Here is a 25,720-nt window from a genome sequence, read left to right as displayed (position 1 = left end):
TTTAATAAGAAACATAAACATGGGTGGAGATAATTTCGTATCACTCGACAGTGCATATCTCTTAAATTTAACGTTTGCCATTACTATAATGCGTGTCTCTAATAAGACTGAAGCATAATTGGAGCAGTCTGATAATGAATTTTGTTAATTTTTCAGATTTTACAGCTTTATAAATCCAAAGAGAGTACAAGGCAGTAAATAAATTTCATTTGAACACATCTTCAGCACCATAGGCTGAGTATAATTGAAAATTTTTCATTGGAAAATGAAAATTCCCTAGATGACAAATTCTCGTTGAGGGCGTCATTGGTAATCTCTGGTTTCAAGCGAATAAACGATAATCTTTTATTATCAGACAAGATTTAACTATAAAACGAATCATAAGTTGTATCGGTCTTCTAAATGTTTTAAAGAAGCTCTTACAATATTTAGAGAAAGAAATAAAGATGGAGTGGGCGGATACCGAGAAGCATTAGTGTACGGTTTAACATCTACTACTTAACGATTCTTCGTGAAAACTCACTCTAAACTTCTCGTTGCATGTTTTACTCTTCGTTCTTGCAGTACTCCGCTATAACAACGCAGCGATCGTCCTTAAAGAGGTACTTGCACGCATGCATAGACACACACATGCTTATTCGCTCAAGATTGCTCTTAAGCACGTACGCATTTGTTGAGTCCCTATTTCCCAAACATTTTAACCTCACTTCTCGCTCGAAAGTCACTTTCGCTCCTAACATAATAGGTAGGGGAACTTCAGATATTGACAAAAAATATCCAGCCGGTGTTTCAAATTTAATAGCTTTAATCGTACGAATAGACACTCGTTACACCCTCGAGAATACGAACCTCTTGTCAACAAAAGTGTTGAATTCTAAAGAGTTGGACCAATTCACCGGCGAATGTTTTAAAAATTACCACACATCTGTATCTGTATCTTTAAAATTAGTAATCGATGAATTATTGTACAGAAGGAGATTAAATTCATTGGAATGAAATAGCTGTGTGAATAAGTGCTCGACGTGTAAAGGGTGCGCGTAACAGAGAAGGTAACTTTGCTCTGTCACGGTCATGAGCAATTAATTAAATCAATTAACTCTACATGGACAAGGGATAACGGTGACTGAATAATGTACGGTAATTGAAAAGAAGAACCGAAACGTGTGATTGTGTTTATGAATATGAATTCGGAGCACAGATTCGAGTGATTAAAAATTCGTGTAGTTTCAATTTGGACCGAGCCGAGTGTATGCCAGCTTAGCAGGTTTGCCAAGGGATTACCATGGCTTACTCGCTATCGTTGCTGCGTAATATATAGAATCCGCACTCGCAACACGATGTACGATGTTCACTAGAGTTCAAGGAATTTCTGAACAAAACTCCCATTGAAAGGAGGATTTCCTAGAACAATAAAATTTACCGTTAAGGCTACGTACAATTAATACTGTAACTGACACTGTGCAAAAATAGAAGAACGTTCGAGTAGTTCTAAGAAGTTCCCAGCTACAAGTTTCGAACATTAATGGATAAGGGGGAGATTGATGATACAGTTTGACCGATGATAGTATGTCCAACGGTAGTCATTATCGACGTGAGTGCGATAAATTTAACAAAAATTACGCTTCCGTTTAAACGTTACAAAATATATTGCCCTTCGCCCTGTGTATTCCCTCTTTAGCTCTTCAACAGTCTTTACTCCTTGACGTTGACAAATTTTGAACCGGCACTTCTCAATGTCGTCAAATAGTTTTACCTACCGTACACTCCACTTTTCGCCACAGGCGCAGAGAGATCTATACTACGTGTGCATTATTCAAAGTCGTTTGGTTAATCCCACGACAACTTAGATATACGACTTGAAATTGTACAGTCAATTCCGTGAACGTTGCAGTTCCGTTGCAGTTGCAATTTATATTGTAGGAATTTAAATGACTCGATGTCCTTGTTTTCTCGTTGATTCAATAGAATTGGAGACTCGAAAGTAACAGTGACAGTAAATGTATTTAAACATGTTAGTAAAGAAGAATGTAATATACAAGGTGACGCACACAACACGATCACCTAAAATATTCTGTATAGTGTGGTACATTCTGTATGTATGTTTCTAAAATATTCTGTATATAACGAAATATTGTACGAAGAAATTCCGTGGTACGAAGAGTGGCATACATTACTCCGATGAATTTGTTGTTACACTGGTACTTTGGCGAATTTTCAAAATTATTTTAGATGTTTTATACAGAATTCGCAACTCTTTCAATCAAGGTACAGAATACTGTTATTCTTCGGTAATTAATTCATCTAAAATGAATAATCGATTTGGTCTTCGTTAACACCATCACAATTCGATTAATGATCAAAGTCATTCAACTTGCACCAAATCGAGTGTAACATATGGCACTACATCGGTGCGTACGTATAGTTTCCTTTGAGTTTTAATTAGTGAAAGTAATTTCATTTTCATCGTAAATTTACACGTAAGATTCTGGTTATATTAAACAGACGACGAACAGTCAATCACACAGAGAAAGTACATCGGTGCATATGAAAATTTGCAATTTATGTAACAGGAATTTTCAGCCGTAATATGCAGTGAAACATATTCATCGCTTAGACGTGCATATTACTTTTCAGGAAAACGTGACGAATTCTTGTGCATACGGGAGAGAATATTCTAGGAAAATAGTGTTACGAATTGAAAAATGGAGGGTAGCCTCTTTGACCTCTGCATGTTGAAAATTTCTTTCAAAATAAATACTTCTGTGTCTCTCATTGAATATTGCGTGATGATTGTGAATTAAAACGACCGCATTGAATGAGCACGTATATAATTACTGCCGCTAGCGACATCTAGATGCGTGACAGAAAAGGAAAGAGTGTGAAGACGAAGAGAATGCAAGTTTCGCGAGTTTATTGCGTAACTGAGAGCAGGTGTGTCGTATATGGACATTCAGATTGCAGAAAATCAGATAAACGCACATAAAATTAAATATTAAAAGTGTCTCATAATGCAGCGCGTATTTTTTTAGCTATTTTTATCATTTTTTTTTTTTCGCGATTCATTAACACTTATAAATTTGTACGAATAAAAAGGATAAACATTGCCGACAATTCTACTTACAAAAAATCTTCGCGTGGCTTCCATGAAATTAAAAAAAGAACAGAACGATTCGTAATTAGTACGACACGTAGCAGAATTAAAGAAACAAATAGATAATTAAAAAAGTAGCGATGCTTTGAAGTTTGACTGTCGATTCTTTTTTTTTTTTTGTTCTTTTCGTGCCTTTCACGGAATGAACGAATTGAGTAAAAAATATATTTATTTAATTCTGCTGCGAACGATAATGACTCGTGCACTCAAGATGGATGCAAAACTTTGAGTCGACTGGTGAAAGAGATCTTAAAATATGGAAGCCATTTCGAAAGATGTACAATGGTTTTGAGGGAAATGTGTCTTAATTTCTTTATAATTCTTCAATGGAGATAATTATACTTACGACCAACCTGCAGTCCAGAACCATGTAAAAGACATTATTCTTACTGAAAAGGGTCTTGCTCGGGTGAGTTTTCATCTGTATGAGTTGTACTGGCTTCTTTTACAGTCCTTCCTGATTGTCGTTCCAAACAGTAGGTCTTTTCGTTCGTAAATACTACCTAGTTGAAATCATTCCCATTTGAAAGAGAACTGTCAAAATTATTGAAAATCCTGCATCAAGAGTATTAAAAACTTGCTTCATATTTGTCTCGTGGTATCATAAAACGCTACGAGGTACCAATGGCCATCATCTCCAAATTGCTACAAATTCGTTCGTTTGAAAAGTCTCGACGTGGAGTTTAAAAAATTTATTTTTCAAATCCTTTGATTTTGAAGAAAGTATGAAAAGAGAATCGATTTTTTTACAAATCCTCTGTAGTAGAATATCTCCTTGAGAGAATAACGCATTATGGTAATCGTTTGTACTTGTAGGGAATTCGTAAATTGTTCAATCACATTCGAACAATTGGTTTTTGTTGCAGAAAGCCTGTGCGGAAGTCACGAAAAACGTTTATTAAATCAGCTGCTGTTGACGTACAACACCTTGGAGCGGCCGGTAGCCAATGAGAGCGAGCCTCTCGAGGTGAAATTCGGCATCACGCTGCAGCAAATCATAGATGTGGTAAGTTATTTTCTTCTCGTTTGCGTCACCATCAGTCATTTCGATTCTTTCTTATGAAACGGAGAATCTATCACCGATTGAATTTTAAGTCGCGCTATTAAATCTGATAAACTCGATTTAAATATCAGGAACTAATTTGCACTTCGATCGAAATCAAGTTTCACATTTCATTGTATGGTTAAAGTTGCGTTTTCCGACAATATTATATCGTGTTCCTATTCAATTTATTCTCTACATTGTTAACATAAATTACAATACTTTATATACAATTTTTATTTATCGATGTTGTTCGATTCGATAACAAGGAAAAGGTAGCTCCACGTTTCTCTGATATTTTTAATTTAGAACAATGATCTTCGCGTAAACGGTGTAATGACAAAGAATATAAAGTTTTAGAAGGGCGTAATGTTCATAACTGAGATAATGTTAATAAATGAGACAATAAAGACCCTAATTGTCACTAGTAATAACGAAATGTAGTAAGTAAAAGGAAATGAGCTACTTATATTACTGAAACAATTATATTACTTCTCTTTATCGACGATATCGTATAATTTGATTTTTAACAGCCCCAAGATTCATTTTGTTAAAATTTCTAAAAAAAAGTGCACAATATGTACATATAAATCAAACAAGCTCTCGCTATTTGAGTAGCTAGTTTGGAATTATTAATTCGCTTCGACGAATGTTAAATCAGATCGAATACGTTGTCATTAAAGCGATTCTCCATTTTCGTGATTGCATTTATATCGAGGAAACTGAGTCGAGAATACGTCGCAAGATTTTCTGCCATTCTTAAAAAAGTCACATTAGAGAGAATTTACATCGGAAGTATTTTCGTTTCCATTGGCGGGAAACTGCACAATACCACTAGCTGACAAAAATGTAAGTACATATACACACATACCCAGAGGTACACAAGCACACAAACGCATATAATCGATGGAACTTCGATATGAAGGATTTCCATTATGCCTCCTTCCTTTCTTTAGCCATATATGAGGAGTTACCTGAATCGTATATGAATACTGTCTGTTACCATTCGATCGGATTCCTTTTCTCGCGCATTCACTGCGTCACTGACGCAAGTACAAAAAAAACTACAATGACATAACCGCCACGTAGCAAGGCATAATGGTTTGAGGGTATCAGAAAAGTTTATTCTTAACGCTGATGGTGATAAATTGAAAATATGAAAAGAAATCCAAAAATGATACATTTATTAATCATTTGGAAGCTCGAAATAAACGAGACAAATGTGTAAACATTTCAATATTACAAACACGATCAAAATAAATTCAAAATTTCAACGAGTCAATCTTCACTCAATCTCTGACAATGAATCAGTTACAATTTATTACGAAATAATCTCTCTCAATTAAATTGTACAAGTTCTTAGGATTCTTATAAAAGGATTTACTCGTACACCATTATTCTACGTTTTATCTCACCCTGGAATTCTTCACCGCTAGTAATTTGTCCGTTAAATTGCAAGGAGTAATATACGTACGTACACGAGTACAAATTATGTACGTACTTTGCGGGAACAATCCAGTACGTCGATATAGTAGCTTTTAATAGTCTTTAACAATTTATAAAGGTGGCATATAAGAATATCGATTAGAAAGTAGGTGCTCTCCTAAATTGTTTATACGTCCCCGACCCTATCTTTACGTGGGTCGATAATGAATCTCTCAAATTTGTAGTATCTCTAACCTGGCGCAGAACTAATTTTATGGTATTTAAAGTGTTTCCAAATGCGTTCACACGTTCAAGGTTTGCGATACAACATATATTGCGCATAAGAGAAATTTCAACTGTGCCAAACTTTCGAGCTTTTAAGTTTCCAATTTCTTCTTTGAATGTTTTCTCTACCGGTGACGGGAAATATTTTAACGAGTGTTTTCAATAGAAATAAAATACTACGAGAAGCATCTTATTTATTCCATTGTGACATATATCAATTTCTTCCACTATTTTATTTGATTTCAAAAATATATTTATGTATCTTTCATAATTTTAATTAATCTAATTTATACCGTTGCTGAAAATTTTGAAGCATCCTTTGATTCTTTATAGAAGTAAACGTTTCTTTGTGCACATGCAGGTACTTGTTTCATTGAAACATTTTACTGTTTTTCACTAAAAGAAAATTAATAAGATATGATCGTAATTGTTAATTAATGAGATATGATAAAAATGGTATATTGTGAACATTATTACAAATAACAAGGAAAGTTTACAACTTCAAGGAAGTACAAAACATTCGATTTGATTATTTCATCAAATATGTCTCTTCTGATGGTTAATTAGTTTAGACAATCGACACCATTTTTTCGTTGTTAAGTTCTAAATAGATTATACGAACTTCTAATACAATTATGATTTTCATGTAAAATTATGCTTAAATAATGCTCACTTAATATATCTGGATATCATTTTTGGTGAAAAATCCATGTATGTACAAAGATAGTTCATTTATTTTAAACATCGAATGGTTCTCCAAATATTTGAACATCTCACGATAATGTTCTATGTAACAAAACCTATATAGTAGAAATTTTTCAACCGTTGAGACATTTTAATTCAGATATTTCGACAGAAATGAAACAGCGATACTCTTTTTCGTTCAATTTCCAACGACGTTCGGTGATCTGTTGCAAAGTTGATTCACGAGTAGAAGTCAAACTCGAAAAGATTGCATTAAATATTTAGTGTCAATGGCCACGTAATATTTCCAGAGATTCGTTCTATCGATGATAGAGAAAGTCGTGGTGGTCTGGTGCAATTTCCGCGGTTAGATATACCTTACAAAACGGCCGTTCTGCAATCTTTGCGTGAACTACAAAGATAAGGAGGTCCGAGATTAGCTCCACGAGTTTTTGCACGTCAAAATATCGGTCTTATCTAAATGAAAGCGCGGTTAACGGCACAAGGGGGTGGAATGAATGGAGGGAAGAGGTGGTGAACGAGGCAGATTGCATTACGTTCTCCATTTTCGCTACCCTTAGTTCGGCCATTTACTTTATGTACCCTTCCTTTTGTACACCGACTCACCATCACGCGAAACACCTTTCTAGTATGAAGTATCATAGATATCAATGGGTGAAAACATTCACCGGGCCTATGAAAGATTCTTTTCAGCGCGAAATTATTATGTGTTCTCGTTATATTTACTAACTTTGAACTATTCGTTGAGAACGGTGTGTTGTTTAACCATTTAAGCATTGATGTCCTTTGCTTCTTACGTAGGAGAAATTTTTGAAGAACTTCCTGAACATCTTGGGTTAGGGATTCCTATTGGGTACAAAGTCTACTCACTGAAACCACCATGGTGACCATTTTCGCATTATTTGGTAGATGGGGGGGGGGGGGATATTGGACGTTACACCACTGTCAGTTCCTGATACCCTCCCCCCTCCCCCTACGACATGGTGTCTACGTATGTTCCATGATTAAGTGTCGAGTTTCACTAGTGTTCTATTTAGAAAACATTTGGAAGAGACTTGTAATTGTATCAAAATTTATTTGAAAAATAATTATTTGTCCTCTTTAGTAAAATATTTTTAAACACAAAATATAGAAAATTAACATGAATTCCGAAGAAAAGAATATTTTGATTCTAAAGGGATTAACAAATTGTTTTTTCGATAATACACAAATAGGATGGCAAATTCTTAAACGCTATTTATTATTTATTGAGATTATAGGAGCGAAAGTTTTGGACGATTAAAATGTTCCAGGAGTGTATAGGTGTTTCTTTATACTTAAGTGATATCAGGTGTGTGTGTGTGTGTGTTTGCAGGAATATGGGTCAATATTCTTGAACTCGGTTAATAATTAACGAAATATTCACGTTGCACTTGTCAAATTGTACTACTCTAGTATTTGTATATCGCATTCAATTTATTTCTGTTCTGAACCGCATTATTTATGGTAATCCTACACATTCCTAAAACTACATTGAAATAATGGGTATATCGTCTTCAAATTATATTTAAATCCAGAGATCGATATAATACCTGATAAGTTTACACTTTTGTCCACTTCATTTAAAAAGAAAATCAATGATTTTAATTATACCATTTATCCTCTCAAAATGAGTGATTGTTATTCTACACAGGTTTTCCAATTGTTTAAAGCTACCGTGAGAAAAATTAAACGCGCAACATGATTCTATTTTTGTATATCAACGTGTAGAAATGAAATGCTAGCGCGAAGCGAAGAAGTGTATTATAGGGAAAAAGTTTCGGGTTAAGTGATAATTTTTGCTTAGTCGCAGACTTTACGAAGGCCAATTTAAACGTTTGACCTAATTCAACTCGCAGTTTCTTCGCACAGCAGATTTTTCTTTCTCCCATCTATATCTTGAGTAAGGAGAATGTGGGCAGTCTCGAGTATTTTTTGCTTACAATTAGTCGCAGGCCTTACGAAGGTTGACTCAAACATCTGACCTTATTCAACTCATAATTTCTTCCACGACTAATGTTCCTTTTTTTCTATTTACATTAAAAGTGAAGAGAATGTGGACAGTGTCGAGGAACTTTTGTTTAGATCCCTTACGAAAGCTGACTGAAACACCTGACCCAATACAATTCCTAATTTCTCCAAGAACTGATCTTTTCTTCTTACTGTAACACCAGTGTCACAACCAGGCGAAGAGGTAGATACCGGAAACAATAAAATTCACGTACTTAAATCCAATCTTCTCGAATCAGTATAAATATGGAGACTTGAGAAAGAGTCAAGCGACGACGAGAATATCTAAGAGTCTTGGAGGAAGTCCTTTCCAAGTTATAGGACACGATACCCGACCGAAAGATCAAGAGATGACTTTGAGGTTAGACCCACTCCAAAATGTCCAGAATTTACCGCTACTTAAACCTCATAGGGAAAGACACGTTCTGCACAGTTTCAACGTCATGCTTTCTATCCAGACCCTTTTCCTAGGTAGAGGAAGTCCCTTTTCACGAGTACACAGAACCTCGTGTAGCTATCCTTCACCTAAACTCGAAAGAGGAAATCGTCCTTAACAGGTAATATGCCACTTCTGCTCGAGTCAAGCTTCCTTCGATCCTTCTTTCGTTAGTTTACAACGATCACCTCCTCTACAATTCACAACATTCCCCAACCAGTTTCAAGTCGCTGGTCTTGCGTTTCGTGATCTTATCTCTTTCTTTCCGTTTCGTTTCGTATATCGTAAAGCTCCCTGTATTTCCCACAACTTACGGTGCCAATAACTATAGAGTGGTCTGCATTGAGCTCTGAGTTACAACTTTGATACTCTCCAACTTAGTATTCCATACTCCATTCTCTGACGCTGCAGCGCTTTGGCATATAAGTAATTGGTGTATTTACGGGTTTATGGTTATGGTTATTCTAGAAATATTAACGGAAAGGTATTTACCTTTAGTGTATTTCACTAATAAAGTTTCACAATTACAATCGAGCAATTCGTTGAACTTTGTTCTTCTTTCTTGAATTTTCTACTAGTATATGTTACGTTCTCGTGTAGATACTTGATTTTGTATATTTTTTCCTGGTTAAGGCGAATAACGTCGTTATATTATATATAAAATTTAAGAAAAAAATGAGAACCATAATCTTCAGTTTTCATATCGTCATTTTCTATATAACTGCTTGTATCAATTTTATTGCCAATTTATTGTCAGGTGTAGATTTGAATGACTTTTTGAATACAATAATGATTTATATAATATAATAAGGATTCTAGAAATTAGATACGATAATCTTCATTTTTAAGTGACAAAATCAAGTTTAAGGGATCTCTAGTTCACTTGAAGACAGGATAGGCAACGATTACTTTCTCCTCGCTTGAACTATCTAACGAGGAAAGTGAATGAGATACACCAAGAATGAGCAAGACAAAGCAACAATTAACAAGTCCCATATTAAATTTTTGTAATATGATTGGGGCTATAGAAACTATAGAATGCAATTCAACAAATAAATAAGAACATGCGTAGCATTCAGAAACTGTTGTGTTTCGCTTGTACGTAAACATGCTCCTAACAATTCAAAGGTTAAGATTGTATAGAAGAGAGTCTATCGCGATTATTATCTCGCCTTTATTCAATCTTGATAAGATCGAGGTAATTGGTACTTGTCCTTATTATTTATATTTTGCTCGTAATCGTGTAAATTATAATCTTCTAAAGAAAATATATCTGAATTACTCTGCAAGAAAATAGAATAAAGAAACTTTTCCATACAATTCGTTAATACCGTACAGTATTTCACTGACCGGTACATTTCAGTCAAATGGTTAACGATTTCAATATCATAATGCTGCACGTGATCGTATAAAGTGTAATTATAGTGACCAGCGAACATTTTTCGGTCCACGTAACTTGCCACGAAACAAAGTAAACGGCGTCGAGAAATTTCGATATAAGATGAACTTGGAATGCAAATACGTGAAATGTAATTATTGCAGACAACAAGTACCTCTTTGTACCTGTACGTTTCTGTGCTGCGCCGGTGTGCCGTCTGTTTGTACAGGACATTTGCGAAAAGCGCAGGAATTCTGATGTAAAACTGGCAGAACCTCGGGCTGCAATTCAATTGAAAGTAACCACGGACCACAACGATGCGAAAAAAGGAATGCAATGATACAAAACGAAATGTCTACCTCTCTCGGAGAATATACAATATCTTTCGCACAGGCGCAGCCTCGCTAAATCCGGTAGAAAATAATTTATCACGGACAATAAATTTTTATTTTCACAAATTCCTTGCCTCTAGCTGGTTTCGATGTACCTTGTCATCCAATTCCACTGAAAAGTTAATCTTTTTTTTTTTTTTTTCAACGGCAGATCTCACTTCGGGAACTGTAATTCTCTTTTGATATATAACACTCTACTTTATTGCGTGACTTGTAGCCGGATATACGGAAATCTTTTTTTTTTTCATGATGTTGCAACACAGATGCTAAGAATGAAAATAGAAAATAAATATTGAGCGTAGAATTAAAGAAACTAGGGTAACAATTAAACCGGTCTCGATGCGGGGTACAATATACAAAGGATAAAAGTATATAATATATACTATGGAGGGTCCTATTCGTTCAGAGGCCATCATTTCAAGTCTGAAAAGGATGCGAGTATATGTGTCCCGTATTCGCCTGGGGAGATGGTCCCTAAATGAATAGGTCCCGCCATAACTCTAAACGCATTCTCCTCGTGCGCGTATCATATATACATATCGCAACCCCGTAAGAAAAGTGACGCAACTGAAAAATGTTAACTTTACACGATAGTACAACAGCGTACTGTTTCGAAGATTTGAATCAACGTTTCAGTTGAGACTACTTCATAGGATTCTTCTGAAAGTTACATAACCTATCGTTTTTATTACATGCAGCAATCAACCGAACATCTCGAAGTATTTTTGTTGAAATTTTTCGTTTCATTTGGTAATCGTTAATTGATAACCTAACGTATTTCCTGTACTATGGATATGTAATCCAATGAATGTATATTATTTAATCGTGTCATTTTTCTCGTACACGGATGTGATTTGTGGTTCAATTGAACAACACTATGATTTTGAGACAGTTCTGAGAAACGTATCCTTCTTGAAACGAAATTCTGTTCATCGTGTTCATCCTTCGAAACTGTTTTTCTCTTTGTTTTTGCAGATTTACAAGAGCCATCGAAGTGGCTTGTTACTGATAACTCAATCAGTGTATAAAATAAACAAGTCGTTTAATTTAGAGAGTTTGAAGAAAACTTACAAGTAAGGAAATACAATACGTGAATGATTCCCAATTATTAATAACACAAAGGAGAGAAAGCAGATAAAATAGAAAGCAAACGTCTTAGTGGCAATGGAAATTTTCACAGTGAAGTTATTGATTTATTTCACTTATTTATTTACATATTTCCTACCATCGTTTTACCGTTTTTTCTAAGAACACTCGCGTATGATGACATTCCCAATATGCGAGTCATACGTCAACGATACTGTACAAACGTCGAGAAACGCATTCACAAAAACAGAGTTTACGTTTCTACTTTCGTCATATACTCGCAGGTAGTACAGTATAGTTTTAATTGGATATTTTGAGACGCAACAACCGAACTCAGTAAGCCAAACTGTACGTGCTGGCCAGAAACCAAGCTAGATTGGTGACCAAAACAAATGGCGCGTGATCGTGAGCAGAATAGCGTGACACCTACACAGAAATTCCATTCGTCCTTTGTTAATGTACGGTAGTTTATACGGGTTGTTTCAGAACTGCAAATACAAGCTCAGCTGATTAAAAGAATTCACGAAAAGGCTCGTAGTAAACGTAGAATTGCATATTTTCGTTTTTTAGATATTCAATTGTTTAGTTTGTCTCGAACGTTTTTCAATACCTTAGTACCTCTGAAGAAATCGGGCTTAAAAACTCAGAAAAAAATCAAAGTAATCCTTTTTTACCCAATGCAATCCTAATTCACTGAAAGTACTTAATTTAAATATCAGCTATTTAATAATGCTCAGTCAACCTTGAAAACACTCAGGCTTCAAACAGTCGATAGAGTTGTTCGTCTGAAATTACACTGTTATTTAAGTCAAGTAACCAAAGTGTCTGTTACTTTATTACTTTTTGCAATCAATATTTTAAAGTCAATTTAGTTTTCTAATATTTAGGAAGGTTTTACGATTAGTTTAATTCGTGTCATTCTTTGTAATACTCAAATCTACGATCAAGGAGTGATTGCATCGTGATTTTAACTTTATAAGTCAGTTAGGAAACCATTTTGTATCGAAAGAACTCAATTTATTCATTACTTCACTTATTCTTTTTTGTACAAGCAAACTTTATACGTTTGTTCACATATTTTCCCATCTCAATTAAAGTCTACTGTTACTTGAAAATTTTAAGTAAAAAAATCGGCAAAGATATTCATTTGTTTTGTAAAATGACAATAAAACTAAATATACGCGATGACTTAGATCACTAATTAGTTAATGAAAACTTTGTGTCTGTTTACTCTGAGAAATATATCATTCTGAAACATTTAAAATAACGGATAGTCAATGGCAAATGATCATGATTAATATTTTAATTCCATACGCAACCGTGAATACTTTTTCTCTTATTTATCTAATTAGACTGTCTAAGTAATTACACGGGATAGAATTCAACTTTAATTTTATTTATTTACGACGGTGTTGGCAATTGTTCTGCACCGTGACCGAAATGCAACTTCTCAGAGAACATGAAACAATAGGAAAGCTATCGCACTCTTGTACACACACGCGCGCTAATACAGCCTCACGTGCAACACGACAAGTAACAGAATTCGTTGCCCCAGCAACAAACTTAGAAGTTCGTAAAGCAAACTTAGTATTTGCTGACAAATATGCAAATGGTCGTAGCTGACCCCAGAGGTGCTTTAGAGGAAACATCCCTTAGTATTGAATACGAAATTTCATATACCAAAGTATATATCTACCACAATTAACTCTTGCGATGACATTGCGACCAAGTATCCAGCACCGTGGAGCCATGCATGACCCATTACTGTTTCGTGTGGATAACGATGAGCATTGTTGTATTAAATGACGTAGATACATATAAGAAAGAAACACTGAGTTTTTCAGAAAACACTAATTATATCGGGAATTATACAATAGAAAGTTTTGCATAACACGTTAATATAGAAAGTAGTACAGTATAATAAAAATTAACGATTGAAGAAATATAGCACATGATTAAATGGGGTATAAATTAAACTTTAATTGCCTATTTTAACCATTTTTGAATGATATAAAAGATCTAACATGGCGTAGTTAACGAATATAAAAAACAATTGTGAAGTTTTATAATGTTTCTAAATTATGGTGGCAAACAAAACAGTACTTGTTTTGCGTCAAGTATTGTTTGCAAATTGTTTGTCAAAGTTTTCGTAAAATGTAGAATGATAGTTGCAAACATAAAAATATCCTTTGTCTTGTCTATTAATAATTTCTTTATTCTTCGTTCGACTTTTGTATCAGTGTCATGATAGATTATTAATACTTTCTGCTAACTTTACTTCGGTTAAACTTTTCGATAATTTAAATATTAACTATTACAGTGTCAAATATGACCCAATCTTGTCAGTTATATCTCTTTTCTGAAAAATAATTGACACCCAGGAATCTAAACAAAGCAAGTATTTTTATATCAGATTTTAAATTTCTTTAATACAAGAAAGTGGAAATTATAATATTATCTAGTAAACGGAACATTAACAACTGAGACAGTTGCGAATCATCAACGTAGCACAACGATGGGTTAACTGCATCATCGGTAAAGAGAGGTTCTTTTCTTTTCTGAAATGTTTTATGAAGAGCAATCGTTATTATTATAAAAATATATTTATTGTTCTATTATTCCTCTCGTAGATGCATTGTCGAAAAAATCAATATCAAATGGAGAAAAATTGCATATACACAATCTTGTTTGGCGAACAATTTGCGACGAAAACAACTGTAAAAATATTTGATCAAAAATTTTGCTCTTTTATTCGATATAGTAAATACAACTGTATCGTTAAGAGTATCTTTGCAGATATCAAGTTTTGAATAAAATTGAGAGAAAATTAGGAGATTATTTACACGAACATCGTTGTTTAAGAACTAACAAAATTTTGTCCATGTTTCTGAATAATAGTTAAGTAAAAAGGATCAACAAATAAGGAGTTCTCAGGTCCTCCTTCTACACAAGGACTTGAAGCTGAAGTCCTTTTGTTTGTTTGTTTGTTTCATCCGTCCCTGACTGAACACGATTATGTACAAGGAGGTTTCCAGAAATAGTTGTCTCGGTATAACAGCTCGATCGCAAAATTCGAAATGAGTCGATCGACAACGAACTGTAAATTATTTCTGACCACGATACATCGTATTCGATAAATGAAAACGGTAAATCTCGTTTCGATGTGGGTCGTTTGACCGTGAATTCTGTATTTATGGTCGGCATAATGGAAATTGGACGGTTTTATTTCTTTTTTCATTTTCACCGCTGTCAGCTCTTTGTAATCTATCGAGAGCTCCTGCCGATTTTTTAGTTTTTCTTGTTAATGTTCTTGTTTCGGATCACGCAAACGGTCGCGCGTACAAGTAGAGAAACTTTTGCGTAACAATTGAATCGTTCCATGCTAAATTCGATATTCTTTTAGTAACATTTTGGATTTCACTGAAATTAGAATAATTATGTATTAAAATCTTTAGTAATATTTGAACTTATCTCGTAGACTTGTATACAATTTTGAAAATTGATTTTACAGTTGTTTCAAGTACAGTGTTGAAATTCGTTCGATAAATTATTACAAATTATTCAACTGGCAATATTACACTGTACGCACCAAAATGTTTATTCTAATTCGATTGTCTCTATTAATCAAAATTTAGCATTATTCCAGAAAGAGCTAAGAGTTAACTATTTTCATAAATTTGCAAAATTCTTCGCGACACATTCAAATATTGCTAAAGTCTGTAACGTGTTCTAATTTCAGTCAAATTTTAACTGTATTCGATTTAGCATTGAATGACCCACTTATAAAATAGAGCGTTCATCGTAATAGTAGTGTAAAATCATTGGAAACAAAATTGAGTTTTTACCAGCAATGTTTATCAGCATATAGCATACTGATTTTCCCATAGGAAAAGCTTTTTAAGTTTGAAAAAGTTTCAGTACGATCGAGATTAAATTTCTTTGTAATAATTGCGTTTCAAATATAAATACTAAACAGAATGAGGAAACCATTCAATACGAAAATGATGTATGTTCATGAACAAGAACGATCATATGCTCATACGATAAGAATGTCATATTGCCAGACCAATGCAATCAGTAAAACGTGAAAACCTGATTTGTACACCACGTTTATTTATATACATTGATTTCAGAATCAATATAACAATAAAGAATAGAAACACATATATTTGAATGAATGTAACTGTCAACGACTGATCATGAAAATATGAAAATTAATTGAATACCTACATATGTTGTATCGATTTGTTATCACGAGTAATGTGAAATCCAGGAAGAAGAGAATGTACTTGTAGTCCACACTTATAAAATTTGATAATTATAGAATAGTTCATTTATGATCATTAAGAATATATTCTTTTTCGGATACTTCTTGTTCCAGAAATATTTAACAAATTTACTTATCGACGATCATCAAAATCATACGACGAGTCTATTAACGATTGTCAGCATTTTTCAATCGATTTAAATGCAAAATTTGATATATTTCGAAATACAGACAACCGAAATTACATTACTTTTATAATGAATGCCTCCAATGATAAAACAAGCACACTGTGTTAGCACTGCGCTGTTTTACATAGAAGTTGAACGTGGAACCGAGGGAAGAAATCGATCGGTAAAATTTTCTCTCGTCGCCCCTTTATTTTTACTTTCCGTTGCTTTTTATTTCAAGGGTCTGATTAATTTCTGCGGTTCCGCTTGAAACGCGACTTTAATTCAGGAACATCGGCGTCCGTGTGCGGGACATTAACGAGGTTGCAGTCGGAAAGATTATAATTCAGTTCGCAATAAAATTCTCTTTGACCCCTTTCTGCCGCGTTACGTGAAAAGGAATAAATTAAATTTGTTACACGAATTTTCGTCAGGACGTTGTTCTTTGTTACGCAAGTTTTAGAGAGTTCCTTACACGTTCACACGCTCACGCGCATAATGTAATCTTGCGTATAATTTATGTGTAATTAATGTTCAAGGATTATATAGGGTGAAATTACCATTTAAAGAACTTGCTTGAGTCAAGTTCATTTTGAACTCGGTTTAAGAATAGAAGAATGAAAATATCGTTTCTATTGGATCAGATTCTATATGAAAAATAGAAGTAGTTTCCTCTATAACACTATTTCATAAAATCCATACTTCAGGCGTTATTTCAAACGGCACTTATCACAAGACAGCCCGTACATTTATGGTAAAATATTGATGTCCTTAACTTAAAGAAAAATGATTCTCAGGAAATACGATCTCGCGTTGTTCGCTAAATAAAATTGTTTAACTGTATCTTACAAGTTTCAATATTTTAATTTCAAACATTCAATAACGAAAACAATTAAGCATTGCATTTCCAGTGGACAACTGTGTATACAGTGCTCCACTTAAATGGAACACCTTGAATATTTCCATTGCTTTTCACGATACGAAGAAATGTCGGAAGAGAAAAATAATTTTGTTCGAAGAGATAAATGTTACGATCAGCAGTGAATTTTATTCAAAGGCAATTTTACCTTAATTTCTAGGTTATTGATGTTTTTTTATAATGGAATTATAGAATATTACCTCTGCTGTGTTACATCTGATGTCAAGGTAAATAGAATATATAATAACGTGAACTTCAAATGTCCTTGAATATGGAAAATCTTGCAATTTATAATTATTTAAATTTTAATGTGTATTGGTCTACATGTTTCTTTCACCTGGTCTCATTATCAAAAATTTTTACGTGTTTCTTAACGTAGCTTTTTAACAATAAACACCAATATTCTCATGGCTTTAATTAACAAGAAAACGGACTAAAACGATTTCTTTAATACTATGAGAATATTTAATCTATCTAACAGATGCTAAATGTTAGTTTTAAACACACAAATGAATTGATCTGGGTAGGTTTGAAATGAATTAATGAAACACTGAAAGCAAAAAGTATTTCTATAAACTTTCTTCATCTTTCTTTATTCTTTGAAAATTCTCCAGAATATATTTTCCGAAAATTCTCCAGAATTTATAAATGAGCGTTAAAAACTGAGCACAAATTTCCTTTATAATATTCAATCATAAGAAAATGTTGATTGTAATGAAACCTATATAATGATTAAAACCTATATAATTATCTATATGATTGTCTTCCTATATTCTTATTTAACTTCAACAATTGACAAGAAGAATGTGTGATGCATAATTATACTAGCATATAAATTTTCAAGAACTTTAGACATTGATCTAATACGCAACAAAATCAATTGTACGATTTGAAAGAGTATGATAAAAAATGAACTTCAATAAAAATCATTTCGAAGTCTCATGTATACAAACAGAGAAACACATAATTGAAAGAGTGATTTTCAATTGTACGCAACTGTAGCGCCATAACAGCACAAACGAAATATAATAACACAATCGATACAGAACAATTAACAATAATGACGTCTGAACGATAGGTAGATTCTCGTTTGTTCTGCGTAAGTTCGAAAATACGATTCGCTACTCTGTTAATGACTTACACGAAAGTTTCTTTGTCAATTTCTGCATACTAACTTGAAACGATTCAGAACTGATAATTTTCGACGAAAAGATGCCTGACAATAATGGCCCAGATATTACTGGCTATTTGATAAAATTGGTGTTAGTTCTTTGAAACTAGTCCATTGCTTTTCCACTGGTGTGTTTGATGGTAATTACTTTGTTGGGAAGTCCATTCAGTTCCATTGTGTTGTGTAATGAGTTACTCTGCAGCATTGTGGTGTATTCTGTGCTATCCATTTTTTTTTTTATGGAAAAGTCAATCACAACATACCGTTGATGCAATAAGCTATCAAAACCTAACACTTTCTACGCTGGAAATTGTTTTCGGGAAATACCGCAGATTCATTGAGATGAAATTTTTCACATCCGAAAATATAGTCTGAAGGATTGCTAGAGGAACTTGAAGTTATCTTGAATTGAAAATTCATTTCAATGTCTAAAGTAAATTTACACTGTTCCATTTGGATGCATGTTTGCACGCGCATACTCAAGGCTAGCAACTTTATGCCGTGCTAAAAGTTTAGGTGCGGACACCAGCTTTCGTCTCAGAATATTAAGGCTACGTTTCAGGGCACGATATACAGCTCAACATGAAACATGAAATTCGCACGTTTTTACGATTCAGTTTCGGCATGTTTGCCTATTTTTGGCAGTTCTTATGAAACTTACCAAGGCAGTTCGTCTGCGATGTCCTTCGATCCACCATTTTGACCATCTAAAAAATACTTATATACCATTTAACTTATTTAAGAAATTTGATATAACTTTACGAGAATTTTTCAGTCTACAAAGAATTTCTCAGATACATACTTTTTCTACATTGTATGTTAAAGTTTAACATTCTTCTTCTGCGTTTAAAGATGCACACGTGGCATTATTTAATGAACCAAAATAATTGTATTACAAGAATAATAATTGTATTTATTTTCTTAGTCTGTAGTATCCAATAGAGAAATTCATAAACGAATATAATTTTGTTGGCCTTAAAATAGCCACGTGAAGCAACTTTAATTGTCATTAGGCTGGCACGCGTTCTACTAATTTTCATATTCTATTTTGTTTTCTATTTATTAGTTTTCGAGTACTTGTATATTCTTATCATAGAACTCTTATTCAACGTTCCTGAATAGTAATTTTTTGGTTTTATCAATATATCTTACTTACGATATATGTTCACGTTGCAGATAAATGGAACAGATGCTATACTTCTGCAACAGTTAATATAAAAATCTCTGAATATATACATAACGTCAAACTTCTTTTTTCGAAATTTATTATATATCATGCGTACTCAGGTTGTACAACTGACTTTGTTTACATGCTTATTAAAAATCACCAAATTCTTCAAAGCTTCAATGATGTTATCTATAGTTACGAACAACTTTGTATATATTCAGTGAGTTTTCAAGCTATGCGTATTGTAAATGTGGGGGTACGTCCTAGATTACGTTATTATACATAATTTACATATACGTACATATTTAGATACCAAATAAAATTTTCTTTCGTAAAAGAGATCCTTTTGTTTACACGTGACTCTATTTAACTCTCATTAACTCATTTTATACACTAAATGTGTTATAGAGGGTAATAAAAATCAATTGTGGAATAAATTACGATTCCTATTGAATTAGATGTTTCGGTCAATTCCCGTGAGAAGGAAACATTAATTGAAACTGTACATAACTTTCTAAACATTTTTCTTCATCCAGAAGTAATCTTTCTTTCTCTCGCTACAATACGTTATATTTATTCAATTCGACTTGCGCGAGAAGCTTTCGAACGAATTAACACCGTAAATCGAGCACTCGCTGCACTCGTTTTATTTACATATTTGTGGAGAAGTGAGTTTTACTTTCAGTTTTAATAGAGCCGGTTTAAAATTAACTCAGAAGTAATTCGGTCGGTGAGAGCCACAAACTGTGTTCGCAGAAATTAAATGGTTTCGCACAGTCATTTTTATGTTAGCGGTAAAACAAAGGAGTAATCTGGAGAGCACGATGCGTTAAGCTAATCTTATTCGCTCGTTACGTTGTTTGCCGTGCGCAAACGTATTATACTAGCTTTTCCGTTATTTGACGCTTCGTGTCATCTTTTTGGGTGCTTATTCAATCCGACGTTTCCTACGTAAAGCAAGATACACCGAGCAGCTCCATGCATCGAAGCAAAAGATATTTCTAAGTGAAGCAAAACACGTTCCATTACTCAGCTTGCTTCGCTGGCTTCTGCTCCATCCCTTCCTTACGTCGAATTACTCAACCAGCTTTGAGTATTTGCCTCGTAGTTTCTGAACGATCGCTGCTTCGTGAATCGTGAACTGCAGATATTCGTGTATTTTTCTTCTTCGAGCATCGAGCGGCTATTTTTCGCATTTACGTGCAATTTCGCAGTTGGTTATTTCCTGTTTCAAGTGGAACAGCGTTTTTACAGTTCTCGATTAAGAGAACTTTGTAAACCATTTTCCTTCTTTTCAGCGTCACGTTTTTCTATTCCCGTGCACCACTTTCCAGCACATTTCTCAATAGGAATTTAAAATGATGCATCTCACGTGTTCAAGCACGTGCATTAATATACAACGATACTACGTTTCATTTCTTTCTCCCGTCTTTCTTCGTTATTTTCGAATAGAAACAGACAAATATCAACAACCACCCACGCTCATACCTCGGGCGAATAAATCAAGCCCTTTGTTCAATCACAGAGAAACAGCATACAAGAAAAGGGTCATTTTGTGGTGAATTATTAATATTTTTTCTGCATTTTCATATACTTTCTATTAAATATAATTTACTTCAACAAGAAATGGCATAGACTTTGAAAATGATCTGATATTATCGTGGATAACATCCCACCGAAATATTACAGCGTTAACATTAATCGTCATTATAGTATTATGGTAATGTTACAAAGTGGGAGGTGTCTAAGCTTTGAAGCTTAGCTTGGATATGCCCCATAACTGAACGTCAGTGACCAATTAAATAAAATGATCGTTTTTCTTTTCAATTCGATAAACCCCGTTTATAGAACTAACTTGTAGTTTTGGTCGTCGACAGGTAATTATGTTACTGTGATAACGGGACAAAGTGGGTACCTAAGCTTTGAAGGTTAGCTTGGACATGTCTACTTTAGCCAAACATCTTTAATCGATTAAATGCAGAGATCGTTCCTCTTCCCAAATTGAAAACATTCTCAAATTATCCAGTCCCTATTTTCCACATGTCCTCAACTCCACTCGTGCAACTTGCAGTTTTGGTCGTCAACAAACAAGCTAACCTTCAAAACTGAAAGTTAGTTACGATCATCAACAAACACAGTTGCACTTCAAACCGCCACAGCCACAGCTGCTCTTGAGATCTAAACTGGACTCAAACTACTCGCACATACTTGACTTTTTATACCAAAGTACGTTCTTGCGGATACCAATACATTTTCGGCGACTTGTTTGATGTCCAACTGTTAACCTTTCAAGTCTGGAATTTACACACGATCCTCGTTCGAGTTTCACCAACTAATATTTTGCTTTGAAGTAGTTTCAGACAAATGATAAATGTTCAGTGTAAAATATATCTATTGGGAAGAATCATTATTTTGTTTTGTAAGAATGCATGTGTAATGCATATAACGCACGAGTGATGATATATGAATATTGTATAGCATGAAATTATTGACGTCAAAGTATTATGTATAGAGAGTGATCTATGTAATTGATACAAAACTGAATTTTCAAAACGGTTAGAGATATAAATGTTATCGAATAATGAATAAACGAGAAATAATTTTATATATTTGTATGCATTGTGCACCTGTTTCTTAAACAGAGTTCTTGAATTTTTAATAGGTCATTCGTGCAGTTTTTATGCTTTGAAACTAGTAGTTCAAAAGTTATGACCGTTGAAATTTTCCAAATCCTAATACTAGCATATTAAGTTTACTGTATGTGGGAAATTATTTTTGTAAATAGAAATATAAAAAACATTCCAAAATAATATATTCGTCATTTCTATTTTATCGAAAATAGAATGCCAAATTTCAATATTTATAATTTTATTTGACAATGTTAATACAAATCCAATGTCGTATTACACTAGCTTTAGTTGATGAATCCTTTGTGCCAAATTTATGTTTATCATATTTTAAATAATAGTTTACTGTGTTTACTTCAATGTTATCTAATAAAATAATAACAAAAATTTATTGCGATCTGAGGCGCGGAAGGAATTTTCATTACGTACGTTTTTCTCGATACTAAACAACCTTTGTTTCAAGGTTTCCTCTTATTTGCAAAAGCATGTAAATTCTAGCCTACCCTGCATGTGGTTTAGAGAATTTATTGGACAAACAAGTATCGTTAGAAAACAGAGTTAGTAACAGATCTTCTGGAATTTAAAACACATCGTACGTATTTACGAGACCAGAAGTTTATAAATTTATCTCTACCCAAGTAAGAGAACTATGGCTACCATTTTTCGTAGACCGATCATGTCGTGGTTCACGTTTCTCTATAAATTTCGGTGGTTCCTGCAGCTCCTTTTTCTCCTTTCCGCAACGTCCGACCGACGTTGACTCATGCTACTGGTTGGCTTGTGGCCGATACATTCGAGCAACGACATTCCCAATGTATATTCTCATGAAATAATAACGATCAGTTTTCTAACTTATCACCGGGTTTCTTTATCATTATTTTATTGATGCTTCAAAGTCATTTTTCAATTGCACTCACACGTTTCATATTAATTTTATTTCCTATATCTACCTTTATTTTCATAGTATCGTAGTATTATAAATAATACTAAGTGGACGGTTTGAGTGTCAGGTCTGTGAAAGAGAGAGATAGATATAGATAAATAGATAGATAGATAGATAGATAGATAGATATAGATAAATAGATAGATAGATAGATAGATAGATAGATAGATAGATGGATAGATAGATAGATAGATAAATAGATAGATAGATAGATGGATAGATAGATAGATAGATAAATAGATAGATAGATAGATAGATAGATAGATAGATAGGAAGTTGTCTATGGGTGTCCCGATCATCACCAGTAGATTTACTTTTTGAATAAATTTCAAAATATTTAAGTAATCTTGATATTTCTTTTCTTTATTTAAAAGTACAAACTTGGACGTTAATAATGGAATAAAAGACATAACCGTATTAGCGGCAATTTCGTTTAACGTTTAAATCAAATTTATTTATTTCTATCAAATTTATAGATATTCTACATCGAATTTATTTAATCTGTATACAAGGGAAATAAATTTTTTTTAATCTCTTTTCAATTTATAGATAGTTTGAAGCAAATTTATTTAATCTCTACTCAAACGTTTCATAACCATACAAAATATACTATTAGATATTAAACTAATTTTACATACAAAGTAATTAAAGTAAAATTCAGACAATTTGTTATCCAGATATTAATTACTCATATTACGGTTTTGCGAGGAAAGATATAAACTTTATCAATACTTGGTGATATAACGTTAAATGTTAAATAGAGTATAAATACATATAACTGTAAAGAACAATGCAGAAAACACAGTTTGTAAAAAGCAGAGTTACTTCAGTTACTATTTCACAGTCAAGTTATTTTTATCGGTGAAATAATACAATCAAATATATATTCTAAATATTATCACTTCATTCGTATTAATATAACACATAACCATATAGCATATAAATTGTCAAAGTTAATAAAAGGAATGACACAAACAAATACATTTCAAATTAAAATAATACATATATACGTAAAAACATAAGCGTTTCGCGCTTCAAGTGCGCGTCCTTTAAATAAGCGTGTAGTATAAAAACATTTGGCGCAATCAGTAGGATGTTTTCATCCGTTGTGCATTTGCGTGCTGTTTTCCTGTCCCGTTTTCGCTTCTTGAAACTTTTATTCCACTCTGAACCGCATATGAATTATCGTTTGTAAAGAGTTAAATTAGTTGAAACGCGTATCTTCAGAGTACTCTTTACGATTATACAAAGGTGCATACGTTGTTCTGCGTCATTATGAATTGTTTCGTTTTTATTCTACTTTTATATGGAGTACAAACTGCACATGCTGCCCCTCGTTTGAATTTGAAGCGTCCGTAAAGATTTGTTGGTGTTCTGGGAATTTATAAATTCGTAGAAGAAAGCTCTGAGTGCATTTGGTTGTGCATCTTTGAATTTGTTTGGGATTTCATCAATAACGATCGAGGGGGGAGGGGGGTATTTCTTGTGTTTAAAAATAGTTGCGTTATACCGAAATGATTTGCATGTTGTTTACTTAATTTTGTATCTTATTTCCACGAGATTAATTCGCGAAGCTGTTCATAATTTTCCTAGAATTTTTACCTCAAGGTGCATTCTAGCGTTGCACTTTTGCAATGCACGCCATGCAAAATATAAAAATAACGCAGAAATATTTTAAAATTTGTACAATACGTTGTTGTTTGTATGAGTAAATTGAGTAAATGGAAAACGAAGATGTTACCATACTGCCTTTCAACATATACTCTTATTATTACATATACTATTATTTTGAAATATCTTATTACAAGCTGGTTCATAATTTTTGAAGTCGCATAATAGTTTGACACTTATTGAATAATCATATTTTTTATTACCACAAATACGTGTATTTCTTTATTTTTTTAATTCTACTTCTACCAGACAATATAGTTTTGTATTACTTTAAGTTTTCTTCCTCTTACTTACTTCATGAACAAATTTTTCTCATCCTTCCAATTTGTTCTAGACCAATTTCTTCTTCTTATGAATAAGATGCTTATTACAACACATAAAACTACAAATTTTCATTTTTATCTCTTCTATAAAACATTATCTGTTAATACTATAAGCTCATACTCTTTTATTCTATGTGATCATATTTTAATAGTGTCTTTATGAAAAGTTATTAACCGCACTAGACCTAGTTCATTTATCATCATAATTGGATAAGCTCTTTTCCTTTCCTCCAATGTTTACGTTATACCATAAACTCTTTTATAACAAATTTCAATAGCTTTTTATGTAGCTTCTGCAATTTATAATTTTTAGTTTCTGTCCTGTGTTCCTTAAAGAGGGCATGTATAAAATAACATAAATATATAAATATAATATTAAAGATACTGTTACACAGTTAATTCTTTCTACTAGAACTAATCAAAGAAATGATATTTTTTTACTTATTCCTCTTTCAAATAACGAACAACTAATCTATAAAAAATTGAAACGACATTTTGTTTTTATTTTCGTGTTATGCAGTATGTTACATTTTAAT

General features: G+C 33.2%; 1 protein-coding gene across 2 annotated transcripts in view; it reads left to right on the top strand.

Moving 5' to 3' along the window:
- The window catches only part of Nachralpha6 (nicotinic acetylcholine receptor alpha6), a 587,525-nt gene that overhangs the window by 170,136 nt on the left and 391,669 nt on the right, over window positions 1-25,720 (top strand). For both annotated transcript variants that reach the window (XM_076321147.1, XM_076321146.1), the window contains exon 3: window positions 4,018-4,157. In XM_076321147.1, coding sequence (XP_076177262.1) covers window positions 4,018-4,157 — 140 coding nt within the window. The remainder of the gene's footprint in view (window positions 1-4,017; window positions 4,158-25,720) is intronic.

The sequence above is a fragment of the Ptiloglossa arizonensis genome, chromosome 9 (genome assembly GCF_051014685.1).
Source record: "Ptiloglossa arizonensis isolate GNS036 chromosome 9, iyPtiAriz1_principal, whole genome shotgun sequence".
Taxonomy (NCBI): Eukaryota; Metazoa; Arthropoda; class Insecta; order Hymenoptera; family Colletidae; genus Ptiloglossa; species Ptiloglossa arizonensis.
The sequence above is the reverse complement of the archived record's forward strand: the minus strand, read 5'-3'. Positions and strand labels throughout refer to the sequence as shown.